This window comes from Protomyctophum parallelum, assembly GCF_964188405.1.
Source record: "Protomyctophum parallelum genome assembly, chromosome: 15".
Classification (NCBI taxonomy): domain Eukaryota; kingdom Metazoa; phylum Chordata; class Actinopteri; order Myctophiformes; family Myctophidae; genus Protomyctophum; species Protomyctophum parallelum.
This window is the reverse complement of record NC_139710.1, coordinates 44,346,059-44,361,378: the sequence shown is the minus strand read 5'-3', so window position 1 is coordinate 44,361,378 and position 15,320 is coordinate 44,346,059. Positions and strand designations below refer to the sequence as shown.

The following is a 15,320-nucleotide window of genomic DNA, read 5'->3' as shown; positions in this document are numbered from 1 at the left end:
TGGTCCCTTATTGGACGGTGGACACCGACATACATACATTTTATTGTTTATCCCACGATTTTGCAACCCATTTTTTCACCCAGTGTCAATTATCTAATGTAATCCTGGGTGCTACACTTCCTCTGCCAACTTGGGGGGGCAGCGGACTGACCTCATGCTTCCTTCTATACATACCAAGCTGCTTCTTTTCACCTAACAGGGGGGAATTTCCCCGGCCGGACGTAACACGTGGAAGGAACACGTTATTCCGACCAGTTCCTTTCCCCTCCATCAGGCTAGGGGACACAGGGAGAACATGCAAACTCCACACAGAAAGGCCCTTTCGCCAACCCCACATCGGGTATAGGCACTGATGATGCGGAGGAGTGCCCCCAGCGGGAATCCAACCCAGGACCTTCTAGCTGTGAGGCGACAGCACTACCGACTGTGCCAAGGGTGCCACTGTGCGCCCTACATACATCTTATTGACTGGTGGACAATACCGACATACAGACACAGTACATACCCAGCCGATCGCAGTAGGCTACTTGCACGCTCTGCTTGCGCAAGTAATAAAGTTCCATATACCACTGATAAGCTAAAACAATTTGACATTTTATGTTTTCTTTTTGTCATATAAGTTTTAATAAACATATTATAGAAGTCAAAAGACAGCCTTGAACACAGTACCTTAGAAAAAAAGAATCAATATACAATACATTACAGTATGACTTTTGAAACAGGCCTAACTTACTTTAAAATAATTAACTAACATGATACAGAATGTAATTGTAATTGAGTGAGTGATTTACAGTAAATCCTGTCTTTAATTAACTTATATGTTTTTACAGTGTAAGATCAATCAAGAACTTTAAAACATGTTTTAAAGTGGCTCAGGAGGTCGAGCGACCACTTGGGAATCAGAAGGTTCCTGGTTCGATCCGCAGCTCCTCCTGGCTTAGAGTCTAAGTATCCTTGAGCTAAGAAACTGGTGTCTTGCATGGTTGCCTCCGCCATCAGTGTGTGGTTGGTGAATGTAATACACATTGTAAAGAACTGGATAAAGGCACTACCATTTATCTCCCTTCCAATCTCACAGCTTTATCAAAAAAAAAGCATCTGATTTGACTTGCATTAAAGCCATCACTTGTAAAGCACATATTTTATGGATAAAGATTGAGAACAGCTGAACAAAACGTACACACACACACACACACACACACACACACACACACACACACACACACACACACACACACACACACACACACACACTCACACACTCACACACACACACACACACACACACACACACACACACACACACACACACACACACACACACACACACACACACACACACACACAAAAAGAAATTCACAGAATTGTGTCCAAAACACAAAGTATTCACTTATTCGTTAACAAGCACAAAATAATGCAGCTATCTAAGATGTGATCATGTGAGGTACTACATAATACCATTGTCTTTTGTTTCATGGTGACACAATTATAGAGAAACAATATTGAACAAAATGAGAGTGATTCTCGAGCTTTGCTTTGCAAAAACATTGGAACATTAATACAGCTATATCTGAATCACAATAAATAAATACTTCAGGATCAGAATATGATATCTGATTTACTTCAATATCTTCTACTGATAAAAGATATGTTACATAATTATGTTACATAACTAATCTTTTGTGAATAAAAAATTCACAAAAGATTTTGGTGTGGCTCATCCGACCACAGTGAGTACAGGATCACAGACAGAGTAGCCGATATGTGGATTCTGACTGTTAAGAGCTCATCAAGACATTCTAATGGACCTCTTTAAAATGTATAATAATACTAACAATATATGTTGTAAAACATACATTTGTTAACCTTAATCTTCATATACCCCTTGCCTAGGTCATATATTATAACCCTGTCAAAATCATAATGATAATGATACGTGTTACGTGGTAGTACTTGAAAAGGTTAAAAAAGGAAAAACCTGAACCTGTCCTGTCCTATTTTTAAACTAGGCTGAATAGACTACAGTTCAGAAGGCACTGTCACTTCAAGCCACTTCATGGTTCATTCATTAATTTACATCAGATCACAGAACGTAGTGAAAGCATGTAAAGCTCACTGTCCGTTTACTGACCTAGTGTTTCTTCAGAAGCCGCTGTTCCATAAGATATCTAAAAATGCAGTTATTAGGCACAGTCCTTTGAGTCTGTTTGTCTTTGAAGATGAGAATAGTCCGCAAGAGTGTGCAGTTCATTACACACAACAATGTAAAACAATACTCTGGCCAGTGTTTGGGAATCTACATGTGAACTTCATGTGAATCACTCTCCTGCTTCTGCCTTTGAAAGATGCAGTGATCTGTATTTCTTTAGACGGCGGAGAGGTCGATGCGATTGGCTGAGTTGGTGCTTTTGTCCCAAGTGTTCATCTTAGTCGGAGACACACCTTCCCTGTTTCCATTCATCTAAAAAAATGGTGAGAAGTCAGGCTGACTGGCTGAGACATGTAGAGTTGTTTGAATGGGGATTTAGGAATTTACAGTGATACTTAAATCATTCTTCCAATTAAGAGTTCAACTTCACTTTAACAGAAACCAGATAAGACCATACAGTATGTCAGAATGAAAACACTGAAGCGCACAAGTCCCAAACAATCCTGAAATGGAGATCGACTTAGTGTGCCAGGGACACTCACGTCAATGGCACTTTTAGTGTCAGGGCCTTTAGGGTGTATATAGGTATATTCCTTTAATACGAACACTCACAATATCAGAGTTGAAGGGCTTCACATTTATGTTTCGGATGGAGCTGCTGGTCAGAGACCACACCTTGGTTTTGTGTTTGAAGGCAGCTCTGACCTGCAGAAACAGGTAAGAAACAATGATGACAAATTGTTAACCTCTGGATTCAAAATTGACACAAACTTAAATCATAAAGGCAAACAGTAGGCAAATAGTACCAAGATGGCATTACCTCAGAGTTGAGAAGACAGTGAAACAAAAAGACAAAGAAACCCTACATGAAAAAACAAAAAAGTGATTGTTAAATGAAAACAAATTAAATGGTAAAACAAAACAAAAATTCTAAATGAACACATGAATAAAATGACAAACTTATTTTTCAGAACATACTTGTAATGAGTTGAACACAGCAAAAATGTAAAGGAATGGCAAAGACTGTGTGTTGACAGCAAGAACTCCAAAAATCCACGAAATGCCAAGGATGGGTAGTAACACCGCCACTGCCTTTGCAGTCAGCCTAGAGATGGAACAAAGGAACACATTTATTTGCTGTAATAGCTTGAGAGCTGTGAAACTTTCAAGCTTTAGTAATGTAGTCACGGAAATATGAACTACTTACTTGATTGCATTGCCGTCTCCGTGAACCTTGTAATTCTCAGCACTGATCCGAGATATGATCCTCGTCACTGATATAAGGATGCCGATGTTCACCTGAAAGTCACAGAGGCAGTGATGCATTGGTAATTAACTTAGTAACTTTGTTCCAATTAACCCTCACCACACATTTCTGTGTCGCCACTGCTTTTGTACCCTACTGTCATACCTGCCAGTGAATAGACCCCATCACCCACATAGTGCCAGGAGGACAAAGATCAACCCCATCCCCGTCACCCCCTGTCTTAAAAATTACAGTCTAGAAGAGGGTCTTGTCTGTGGGTGTCTTTAATTGTCTGTCTTTCGGGGGTTCATCTCACAAACAGCAGTCAAATCAGTGCAGTGAATGTCTTGTGCTTACTGCCAGTAGCACTGCACAATGTCCACGCAAGAAGTCAATCGGGGGTCAGATATGTCTGAAACTTTGTGCATGATGTCCGAGATCCACATGGGAGCAACACCTCTGACTGTACTGTACTAGGAGTTTCTTAGATTAATCTCTACAGTTAAGTATGACAGTTAAGTTAGGGTAATTAGGGGTTAAGCCCGAAGGGCGTAGACCCTTTATTGTTTCCGTACGGATTCGGAAATTCTTAGCAGTTTTGGCAGTTCTGTGCTGTCATTTTCCACGAAATTCAGCAATATGGTAGAGGGCCGTGAGAATCCCTCAGGAACTGAAGCTCACAGTCATTCTTTAAAAGACCTCTGACCTGTAGATCTCCAAATGAGTCAATTTTATGATTTGTTCGATCCGCTTTTTTGGCCATCAAAAAAAGCTTGAAATCGCATTTCAATTCATGCGAGTGGAGTCTCGACTGGTTACGGGACTACATAGTCCCGTAACAGACAACCTCTTCAGCCAATCAGCTTAATGAAAAAAGCTGACGTAATTTCCAGTCTCCAATCAGTGAGCGACACTAGCCAGGAATTCAGAACCTGATTGCAGCTTTCAGCAAGTATCATGCAATATCTTTCCTGGCGTGGAGAGAAAAACCTTCAAAGGCAGACACCTAATTTGGAAGACGATAGTACGACGTCTTCGGATGACATCATGCCTCTCTGTATAGAGCGTCGCAGTCCCTCCCCCTTTCAGAACAACGAGTGGCCCAGGAAATGAATCTCCATTAATTTTCTCCATAGTCTTTTCTTAAAGTATTTATTTAAAGACGGTTACGCCGCGGACAAAGCCAACTCGGATCGTGACAAATCATGACAATGAACACAATGTTTTGGGCCGATCAAATAATTTATAAGAAAAAACAAAACAAATAGTGTTGTCTCCTGCCTTTATTTTCTTCTTTCTAATGATTTGATCGGCCCAAAATATTGTGTTCATTGTCATGATTTGTCACGATCCGAGTTGGCTTTGTCCGCGGCGTAACCGTCTTTAAATAAATACTTTAAGAAATGCCTATGGGAAAAATGCATTTGGATTCATTTCCTGGGCCACTCGTTGTTCTGAAAAGGGGAGGGACTGCGACGCTCTATTACATGCCTCTCTGTATTAGCCTACTTATACTCGATCGGTGGCCGTGCTTGAGTACCGGGTACCCATTACAATAATTAAATTTCGGTTCTCTCTATCGGTTCCCACAGACACGCAGTCACACGCTATTTATTTATTTTCTTCCCTTTTAATAGACGCGCAGGGAACAGAGCTGATCTCTCTCTCTCTGCTCTCTGCATGGAGTTAGTTGTCGAGGAGTCTCAGACATGCTTTTATTTGTTATTGGTAGTAAGAGGAGTAGCCTACAACACTGCAACACGGAATTGGTACCGGACTCACAAAAATCCTAACGATACCATCCTTAGTTAAGATGTCCCCCCCATCCCTTGCTTAGCCTTTCATGTTTTTAACCTAGAACTGACATTTTACTGTTTCTTGAATTAAAGTGTTCCTACTGTTTTATGTAAAGCACTTTAGGTAGAAAAGCGCTATATAAATCTGAGCTATTGCCTATTATTATTATTAGATCAGCTATTGTTTTTTGCCTTTTTTGTTCATAGGGCTCAAGTGGTTAAACTTTACAACTTGACAACTTATATCATTCTTACCACAATGACAAACATTGCTGGAGCCACGAATGCCCAGACAGCTCCATTCTTCAATGAAAGCCAGCAGCTGAATAAGCGGGACACAGAGGAAGAAGGCAGTCATTAGAAGCTAATGGGTTTATTGTAAACTAAAAACAATTTAAAAAGAAATGTCATTCCCAAAAATGACGCATCCATGTAAAGCTGCAATGCTGTAATGTAAACATGTCCCATATGTTTACATTACATGTCATGTCATTTGTCTTATGCAATTCCCTGGGCTTTTATTAATTGAATTAGAATCCATATTATCGTCTGACAGGATAATATAATCGCTGTCGAATGCAAGCCTTGTATGTTCAAAACATTTAGCTAATAACCAGTGTTTTAATGGATGTATTTTTCATAAAACCCACACAAAGAATGAACCACTTTCACTCAAAAAAGTAAAAAAAAGGCATAAATAGCACAGTACATAAAAGGTTGAAATATACGGTAGCAATGATCCTGTCTGGCTGACCCTGTTGTTGGCCTAAGTGTCCCAGGTGTTGGTCCTGGTACTCACTTGTCAACCTCACCATAACTGCCCAGAGCGGATGACATAGAGACCACACAGATCACTAGTGGAGACCCTGTTGGCAAACAAAAGAGAAACAATAAATGGGAACGTATTATTGCCGTTAATAGGGCTGATCTATCATACATTTATGCAAGTTTACTACACTGGTCAAATACAGTTAAAATCAATGCAATTTGTCAGATATGTCTGCCAAAAAAAGTAGTTTGAATACTTTACTGTGATTGTCTAAATTAACTACTGCTAATTATACTGTCAGAGTGCTAAAACAAAGCCTGAAACGTGTGTACACAATTTGATCCAGGTCCCTGTTTTGATAATGTCTCTGTTGCTGTAAGTGTAACAGATCCTTCTTCATTTCCTTGAGCATGACTGTTTCATCATTATCCTTTCATCTGAATAATATCCTTTTGGCTTGCCAAGCCCAGAGATTTCCAGTTAATCCCCCAACATCATGATTTAACTGTTACCTTGAGGGACAACAGTTAATCCCCCAACATGATGATTTAACTGTTACCTTGTCGAAACAGGGTCAGCAGGATTGATCAAGGATAATAACAAGAGCTGTTAATTACAAAATTAGTGTTTTTACCCTCCATGACTAAGTGCCACACTTCAAACCACTGAACAACTTTCCAGCAGTTCATTTGCAGTTGGCCACACAAAATGAGAAATTACTTTGGCAAAAAGAGAGGAAAAAAAGAAAAAAAAAGGGATCTTATTTCCACTAATGGTTTCAGCATGTGGACGGGACACTATGCATTCTCCAGAAGTCCAACAAAGTATACTGTAGTTTATCTCGTTGTTTCTCTATCTGCCTTTATGTTCACCCTATGAACTCAACTCAGTCAATTTCAGTCACATTTAGTGCAGCCAGGCAGGTTAGACTATAGCAGGGGTTCTTAACGTTTTTGGCTGGGGACCCCCGGAAATGCTTTGGCCATGTCACGACCCCTGCCCTGCCCCCCTCCCCTCCCCCAATACAAATTGGCCGCTACAATAACACTAATAATAGAGAAAATACATCATAAATACATACTGAAACCAGATATAATCAATAAGGAAATGTTATGCATATACTATGTGTACTATTTAAACTCTTAATTTCCTTTTCCCAATTTCCTTTTGGTGACCCCCAGGTTGAGAACCCCTGGGTTAGAGAGCTGATTCTTATTTACAGTGAAAGCCTTGAACGAGGCAAAACAAGAGATTGGGAGTAAGATCAAATAAAATATTTTTTTTAAACAAAACATTCATGAACAAATAGACAGGTGTCTGGGAATGGTGTCTCCACCACCATGCAGAGCGGGACACTCCAGCCGGCAGGGGATTATGTTCTCTTTTGCTGAACTATAGAAAATCCTACAGGTTGGTCGTGGTGTCTATCCAGAATTTTAATCACAGGTGGGTTGCTGAGGACGTAGATGGACATCATTCTATGCCATTCAGAGAATTTGCATCACAAACCTGCCGTCCAAAATACAGTGGGATATGACATTACGGCTATGAATAGAAAATTGCTGACCAATTAAGTCATCATATTAGGTGAGTTCAGAACACCAGCAGTACGCTTGCCAAGAGCTGCACCACTCTACTTGATGAACTGTGATGTGCAAAAAATAAATGCTATCCTCAAACTATTAAAAAAAACACGAGGATAGATATCATTTAACACATCACATCACATCAGATCAAATGAATGTTTGTGGATAAAATAGGTCATAGCGGGCTGTGCAATTGTAAACCAATGCAATGTGTTAATTGCCTGGAATGCATTGGTCTTGAATTAACCCTTTCACTACAAATGTCGTTCACTATGATTGGTACTACAGCCCTTGTATCCGTTTAACTTGTTTCACATTTGAATTCCAACAAGCGAACAAGCTAAGCATGCACATCCACTCTAAGGTGCAGGGCATGCACATCCACTCTAAGGTGCAGGGCATGCACATCCACTCTAAGGTGCCACTGCCAGGTGCAGGGCATGCACATCCACTCTAAGGTGCCAGGTCAGGTGCAGGGCATGCACATCCACTCTAAGGTGCCAGGTCAGGGCATGCACATCCACTCTAAGGTGCCAGGTCAGGGCATGCACATCCACTCTAAGGTGCCAGGTCAGGGCATGCACATCCACTCTAAGGTGCCAGGTCAGGGCATGCACATCCACTCTAAGGTGCCAGGTCAGGGCATGCACATCCACTCTAAGGTGCCAGGTCAGGGCATGCACATCCACTCTAAGGTGCCAGGTGCAGGGCATGCACATCCACTCTAAGGTGCCAGGTCAGGGCATGCACATCCACTCTAAGGTGCCAGGTCAGGGCATGCACATCCACTCTAAGGTGCCAGGTGCAGGGCATGCACATCCACTCTAAGGTGCCAGGTGCAGGGCAGAAGTTAAAATGCAAGAACAATAGAGTCCGCACACTGGATCATGCTTCAAAAGTCTTTAAATGTATTTTCTTCCACCATCGTACGTAACGTTTCAAGCACAAGTGGCTCTTTGAATTTGAATTCCTCAAGTATTTTAAACACTGTCCAGTGTCCAGTAGTACTAGGGTTTGCCATAGTCTTGTTTTGCATCATACAGTGCCTTTCCCTTCACTATTTACATTGTAGACATTTTTGGGAACACTATAACTCGTCCACTCTTTTTGAGTGGTGCAACCACTCCAAGGAACAGCAATGTCCGTCCTAACCTATGTGACTATGTCCTAACCTATGTGACTATGTTTCGAGTACCAGTAGGGGCAAAAGTGGCGCTGTCGTGCCAGAAACAGAGAGAGAGAGAGATAGTGTTGCACTGTTGCCTGCTAATGAGAGAGAGAGAGAGAGAGAGGTGTGATTTTTTGTGTAGTATGTACAATGAAGCAAATAAATGTGCCATTTCATTTGAACATGAAACATCACATATTGACCACACCTACCCCAGCCAATGCCATAGTAGTACAAGTGCTTGCTGCCCTCCGAGCCAAAGACTTTGACCACCATGCTGTAGAGGTGGAGGCCTTCCACCAGCATCCACGCAAAGGCACTCAAGAAGAAGAAGTGAAGAAAGACCGCCATGACCTTACAGGGCAGCTGGGAGAGGAGACAAGACCAGGTGATGAAATAATCTGTACAGAGTTCATCCAAAAGGAAGGAAAAGAGCAGCAGAAAAATCCAAAACCGCTTAATTAATAATACAGCCACGAGAAGAAAATATGCTGACACTTTGCCACAGCATGCGGAGAGCAGATGCTCTATCTATTAAAGGACAACTTTAGTTTTTTTCAACCAAGGTTCATGTTTTAGGTGAGTGTTCATTTTCTGTAATTTGCTGCTTTCTTTCGTTTTAGGGATTTTAGCAGTTTTTGACAGGGGGCGGGGCATTCGAGCATGGGGCTAAATATGTATTTGTTTACAAAATGTTATGGCGATTTCTTTTTTATTATTATTCACTATAGTCCTACTAGACCCCAAGAAATTACATCTGGCCACAAAAGATCACAGATCTATTGAATGTGACAAACGGACATATTCATCCTCCACAGTGAATGAGGAGTGCCTACCGTGCCAGGGTCAAAGCGGGAGCTAATGAGCAGCAGGATCTCTGCAACCAGGATGGCAAAGGACAGGTTGGCATGGATGTGGTAGCGCTGGTTACGGATGGTGCTCACTGACCTGAGGAGAAATGTAGGGCAGTGGTTCTCAAACATGTTTATGTGAAGGACGCCCAAATTGACACATATTAAGGCTTCAGACCCCCATTTGAAAATATTTAGTTCCAGGGACCTCCATAATATTTATGTTTAAAAATTGTCAAGATTATGTAACTTTTCATGACTTCGCCCATTTTCAATACCGGTAATTGGTCTTCACTAAAGCTCATTTTTATTAACGATGTCTCTGGTGGGTTTCTGAATTGTCCACAGCCCTCCTCTGAGACACAGTAGAGAGTGAGTAGACAAAAATGGTATCATCTTGAGCATTGAGGACCAATTATATGAAGATGTGTATAGTGTGTAGGTTGAAAAGGCATGATGTCGTTGAGGCAGGCTGAAATGTGTCATGAAAAAGCATTTGGACGAACAGTTCAGTGCAGTCTCTGGATGGGATACTTCAGAGACGAACAGTTCAGTCCAGTCTCTGGATGGGATACTTCAGAGACGTGCAGAGAGTGTTAGAGTGGCAGGGGCTGAAATCCCGTAAGAGGGCACTTTTGGACAAAAATTGCAGATCTACAAGCTCAGAACGCATCGCGCCCCCTTTGATGTCTACTGTATGTGTGCACGTCCCTGGGATACTAATAATAATAATAATAATGGGATACTTACGAAAGGATAGCAAAGGTAACCAGAGTTATGGTGAGGCAGAAGATGGAGATGGAACAGCCAACGTAACCTATAGTCGACAGCGCCACCCGGTGGCCATCAGTGAGCTGTGTGTGGATGAGAAACTCATTACTGTGGATATATAGATATGAATGGGAACATGAGGTAAAACGTGAACTATTATTTGATCATGGATGTTTAATGGCTGTTTAAAAAAAAACGTGGTGCTGCTGTGAAAGCAAAATGTTAAACTGCAACCACAAGAGAAAGAGAGCAGAAAATTGGGCTTGTGCAACAGTGCCCACTACAGGGTGTTATGACATAGTGCAACCCCCACATTCTTCACATCATGCCAGTGATCGCTATGTCATTGTTTTATATGCCATGGCCAGCCTGCACAGGAGGAAGTGATTAAACTGAGGTCTGACCCTTTCTTCCATGTGGTCCTGTCCAGCAAAAAGGTCTGTTTGATTCGCCCACTACTAACGTAATGGTAGCCAGGAAGTGAGAATGTGCTGTAGAGTTTGCACAGTTTATGCTGACCATGAGAGTGACCCCTCATTAGTGTGATCCCAGGAGGGCCAGTGAACAGGACTGGGCACATGTTCACCACCGTGGTAGAGCTTCAACATGACACAATTATTTTTCTGTGAAAGCAATCAACTTCGAAACACGAGCCATCCTGCTGTCTTAATTCAAGTCAAATTGTAAAGTTCGGTGACATTGTTGACGTTGACATTATTTTTTATATTATGTAGTGTGTGGAATGATATAATTTAACTCGTATAGTATGTTGTACAATACATTAATAAAGGACAGTAGACAAAACAGTATCAGGTATCTAAAGTAAGTCTCAAACCCAGCCTGTGCAGCTGGACCTTTTCTTTCTTTCCTTTTAATGCTATGCTTAAGGAGCACTGTAGTCACATTCAGAGGATGTACAACAAAAATCAAAATTTGTAATGGATCCTAGAGCAATACAAATAGGTGTGAATTCTCTGACTGGCCCCTTGCCCCCCCCCCCCCCCCCCCCCCCCAACACATGAATGGCCATGTGTACATTGTACATGTAATGGTATTCACAGCTCCAACGTAGTGGTCAAGTTCATGATGACAGTGCTAGGCCGGATCACTGGTGCCAGTAAGTCAGTCTACAGGAGTGAGGTCGAGAATCGGACAAATTGGCACCTGGAAGAAATACCTGTCTTTTATAAAACCAAACAGCTGATCATGGACTAGAGGGAAGCTGGACAGAGAGCACACCCTCATCTCAACTGGGATGTATACACACTGACCGTTTGGGGAAGACGACTGAAGACGTTTGGCATGGAGCCAAAGGTCCCTGCTACAGAGGCACCATTGAGAGTGGTTGAATCACTGCCTGGTAAGATACTGACCTCAAAGCAAAGCAATGCAGAGAGTCGCTGGACAGTCCAGCGGATCAGTGGATGAGGGCTTCCTCTCCATCCAAAACGAATTTGTGGCTTATCAAAGCTGTCCCGACCATGGAGTGATTTGTTTCCCCCCACAAAAATAGTTTCTTCTTGGAAGTATTCTTTGGGTGGTTTGAATCCACACACCTCTCCCCCCAAGGATATGTTTTGTTATGGTTTGATGATATGCACAGTGCATGTGGTGTTTCTCACAGAGAGACAGCAGCAATTGTGTTTCTTTGTGTACGCATATATCCTTGGCACAGTGTGCAGTCAGTTGCATACTTGCATTGATGTTGTTTTTGAGCTCAGACTATTTTGAGGGACTGGGGTTTGAATCTCCATTAACTCCCTTCACATGTGCCTTGTCATTAGGAGGGCCAGAGAAGTTGCAGCCTTCCAGAATAGGGACGCGTGGGATGTTCCCCTGCAGCTGAAGGATGAGGCAGCCCACTAATTAGAGACCGCCGGAGAAAGTATAGCATCAAATAGGACGGCTGTTACTCAAATACAATGTTGGCTCATTTAGCTACAAAACAAGGTCTCCTCTTTTCTATTCTAAGGAAGCTATTCACGCTGCTTCTGAGTGCTGACCACTTCCATAGTGGACACTGACGGTTGCCTTTTGAGAACACATTGTTGACAGGCATGAGGCATTATGATATAAATATGTACAGAAGTCTCAGCTATATGGCTATAATGTGTACTTTAAATCAATGTACCAAATCAATTAACCAAATCAAATGAGAAAAAAGTGATGCACAAACAGTGTGCATTTTATATCTCACATTTACAGTTATGGCATAAACAAGAGGCCAAATACGTTTTTTAGCTTTGGCCTCTTGAGAGACTGTGGTGCTTGAGGCATGGACCACTGGCCTTTGCAAAGAACCACACTTAATCATTGCTGTCCTCAGTCCTTCTATATAAAACCACCAGTAGAACCAACATTGCTACTGTGTAGGTCTGCTTATAATTGACCCGTTGAAGAGGAACAGTGAGAGTCAAACCCAAGAGCAGCAGTGCCAGTAGTCAGTAGACTCAGAGTGGTGGGTGAATGTGTGGTAAACCACTGCCCTCTGTCCAATTACACTCCAATAGAACCTGACCCATGCCAGAGTGTTGGGTCCAATGCCGATTTTGAGTCATAGACCAGTAGCCAAAAGGTTTATTTATTAACGTTTCTATTTAGCAAACTTTATGTACAAGCAATTAAATAAAACACAGACACTGAATTTATTTTTGTAACCACTTAAGCCCTATTAACATTTTTCACAAATGGCTCAACACATTGTAGATCTGCTGTTTTGAAAATTCCCCCAAAATTGGGACACAGGGCTAATTGCTGATATACCAATGTCATCAAAAAGTAAAATAATGGCCGGAATATCAGTCTGGACTCTACATTCCAACCCATTTTGTGATGTACTGAGACTTGGACAATCACAATGAGAGGGTAGGCCACTATGGAATAAGGTTTTGATGGACAAAGTTCCCAACAATAGGGGTCCATGTACTTTAGGCAGCAAAGTGAAACACATGGTCAAAAGATCTCTTTTCGAATGGAAACTAGTCATTCATTTGTGGTATGAGCCTGGTGGTTCTCAACTTCAGGCCGGAAGAGCCAGACTATGCTTTTCACCTCTCCCAAAACAGCATTCAACCTGATGTCCCAGACCAGGATTGAAGGAGTCCCAGTGGAATTCAAGTTGAAATACTGTATACAGCGACACAGTGTCTCTAGTTGCTCCGTGACCATCTATCACATGAGACCAGGAGAAAAGTTCATACCTTGATTGGCACCACTTGCATGAGGATGGCAAAGTTGGTGAGGTGGTTGCACAGGCACACGGAGTAGGTGAGGTTTCCCCCCGATCGCACACATCCTTCATTGGACCACACTCCTTCCTTGGAACTGACGGAAAAGATTCACAGAGAAAACCGTTGCATACAGACTCGACAAAAACACATCCAGTGGGATTGGAAAAACACATGTTGTACAGTTTCATCAACAAGCACACACGCATGCACACACACGCACACACACAGCATGACAATTAACATTCTGTGCAGTCAGCTAGGCAAATACTGTAGCAACCTCCGCTACAGCTCTGATACACTACATCTCGCACGCACGCACACGCACACGCACACACACACACACACACACACACACACACACACACACACACACACACACACACACACACACACACACACACACACACACACACACACACACACACAGCTTATGACAGTCCGTCGATATCGACAAACCATCAGGAAACCATAAGCAAATATATCCAAGAAAACAGAAGAAAGAATCAACAGGGTTTTAATCAGGAACATTGGTGGTTGCGAATATGTAACATAGTGCATAATGCATTATGTGAGGCTCACTCAAAATGTTTTGCTAAATGTAACGCCTGACAGGCAAATGCAATAATTCACATTTTTCTCGAACCTCTGGGAGAAGAGGGGTAAGAAAAGGAAGTGCTCGAGTCCAACTAAAACACACTCCCCTTTAAAGTGATTTATGGTTTCTAAATTGTGTTTTGGCTCCGCTTATTATCAGATGAGTGTTTTGTGTTTAAAGGTTACTTTAAAAAAGCTGAAACAGCAATATATGCAGAACATTTTATAATCAAAACATTTTAAGAATGAAATCTAATTTGTTTGAATGATGGGCAGAAATAACATCTCTAAGACATATATGTCATCAATGCTTTGCGTATAGAGACTCACCTATAGTCCAGGAAGGCACAGTAAAGGAAGACTTTATTACTCTGGTTTAGGGCTTGTTCCTGCTGCTCTTTGGTCTGAAAAGGGGAATGAAAAAGGGACATGGATTTATCTATCGCAGCCTCAATGCCCCTCTAAATGTTCCAATACTGTATATTTTACAAAATAAATTGTCTTTGGATTGTATTAGTTGATTGATGGCCACAGGATACAAGATCTTTCATTTCTTCCACAACACAGACCAACCTGCTTGGAAAAAAGTGCTTTCATCCAAAAGCGGGCATGGAACCATTCTAATGCAAATGTGTGGTTTTGTCGCGGCTCCAAACCCCGCCCCCCAAATCTGGTTGCCATAACTTCCATCCATATATTTTGCAGAGCACCGTTCCAACTTCACATATTATGGCTAAAAATAGTACCTGATTTTTTTTTTGGACCTGGAGTGGAATAAACCAACCCAATAACTTATTTTTTTCTAACATGAAATAGAAAACGCTCTAATTGCCGTTTAGACGCCAGTAAACATCTAAGGAAGACTGAACTCGTCCGAGGTCACACGCCAAAGTGAGGAAAAACTAAAGGAGGTGATTATTACACCGAGCGAGACTCCCTACTGTCTTCAACTATTTCATTTGATTACAGCTCACTTTTTCCATGTAATTCCTCTAAATGAGATTTGTAGTCCCCAGAGACGGTGATCTAATGGCCACAATACTGGAACTGTTGTAATTGGGCCTTGGCCCTCGTTGCAGGTTAAACCTCTACTGCTGTTCAATCTGTCGCCTGCTGAAAACAACACTTCCAGGGTGTACACTGAACGATGACACACTGCT

The 15,320-nt window shown here is 41.9% G+C and overlaps 1 protein-coding gene across 3 annotated transcripts in view; it reads right to left on the bottom strand.

Annotated features, from left to right (window-relative positions):
• Positions 1-618: 618 nt before the first annotated feature.
• Positions 619-15,320, bottom strand: part of adgrd1 (adhesion G protein-coupled receptor D1) — a 42,298-nt gene continuing 27,596 nt past the window's right edge. For 2 of the 3 annotated variants that reach the window (XM_083784794.1, XM_083784795.1), the window contains exons 15-26: positions 14,491-14,564; positions 13,537-13,660; positions 10,316-10,419; positions 9,551-9,662; positions 8,927-9,080; positions 5,991-6,057; positions 5,447-5,513; positions 3,357-3,448; positions 3,128-3,254; positions 2,970-3,011; positions 2,762-2,854; positions 619-2,461 (exon numbers count right to left, since the gene is read on the bottom strand). In XM_083784794.1, the coding sequence (XP_083640920.1) occupies positions 2,366-2,461; positions 2,762-2,854; positions 2,970-3,011; positions 3,128-3,254; positions 3,357-3,448; positions 5,447-5,513; positions 5,991-6,057; positions 8,927-9,080; positions 9,551-9,662; positions 10,316-10,419; positions 13,537-13,660; positions 14,491-14,564 (1,152 nt within the window). In that variant the 3' untranslated portion in view covers positions 619-2,365. The remainder of the gene's footprint in view (positions 2,462-2,761; positions 2,855-2,969; positions 3,012-3,127; positions 3,255-3,356; positions 3,449-5,446; positions 5,514-5,990; positions 6,058-8,926; positions 9,081-9,550; positions 9,663-10,315; positions 10,420-13,536; positions 13,661-14,490; positions 14,565-15,320) is intronic. The other variant, XM_083784796.1, reaches the window with a different exon arrangement.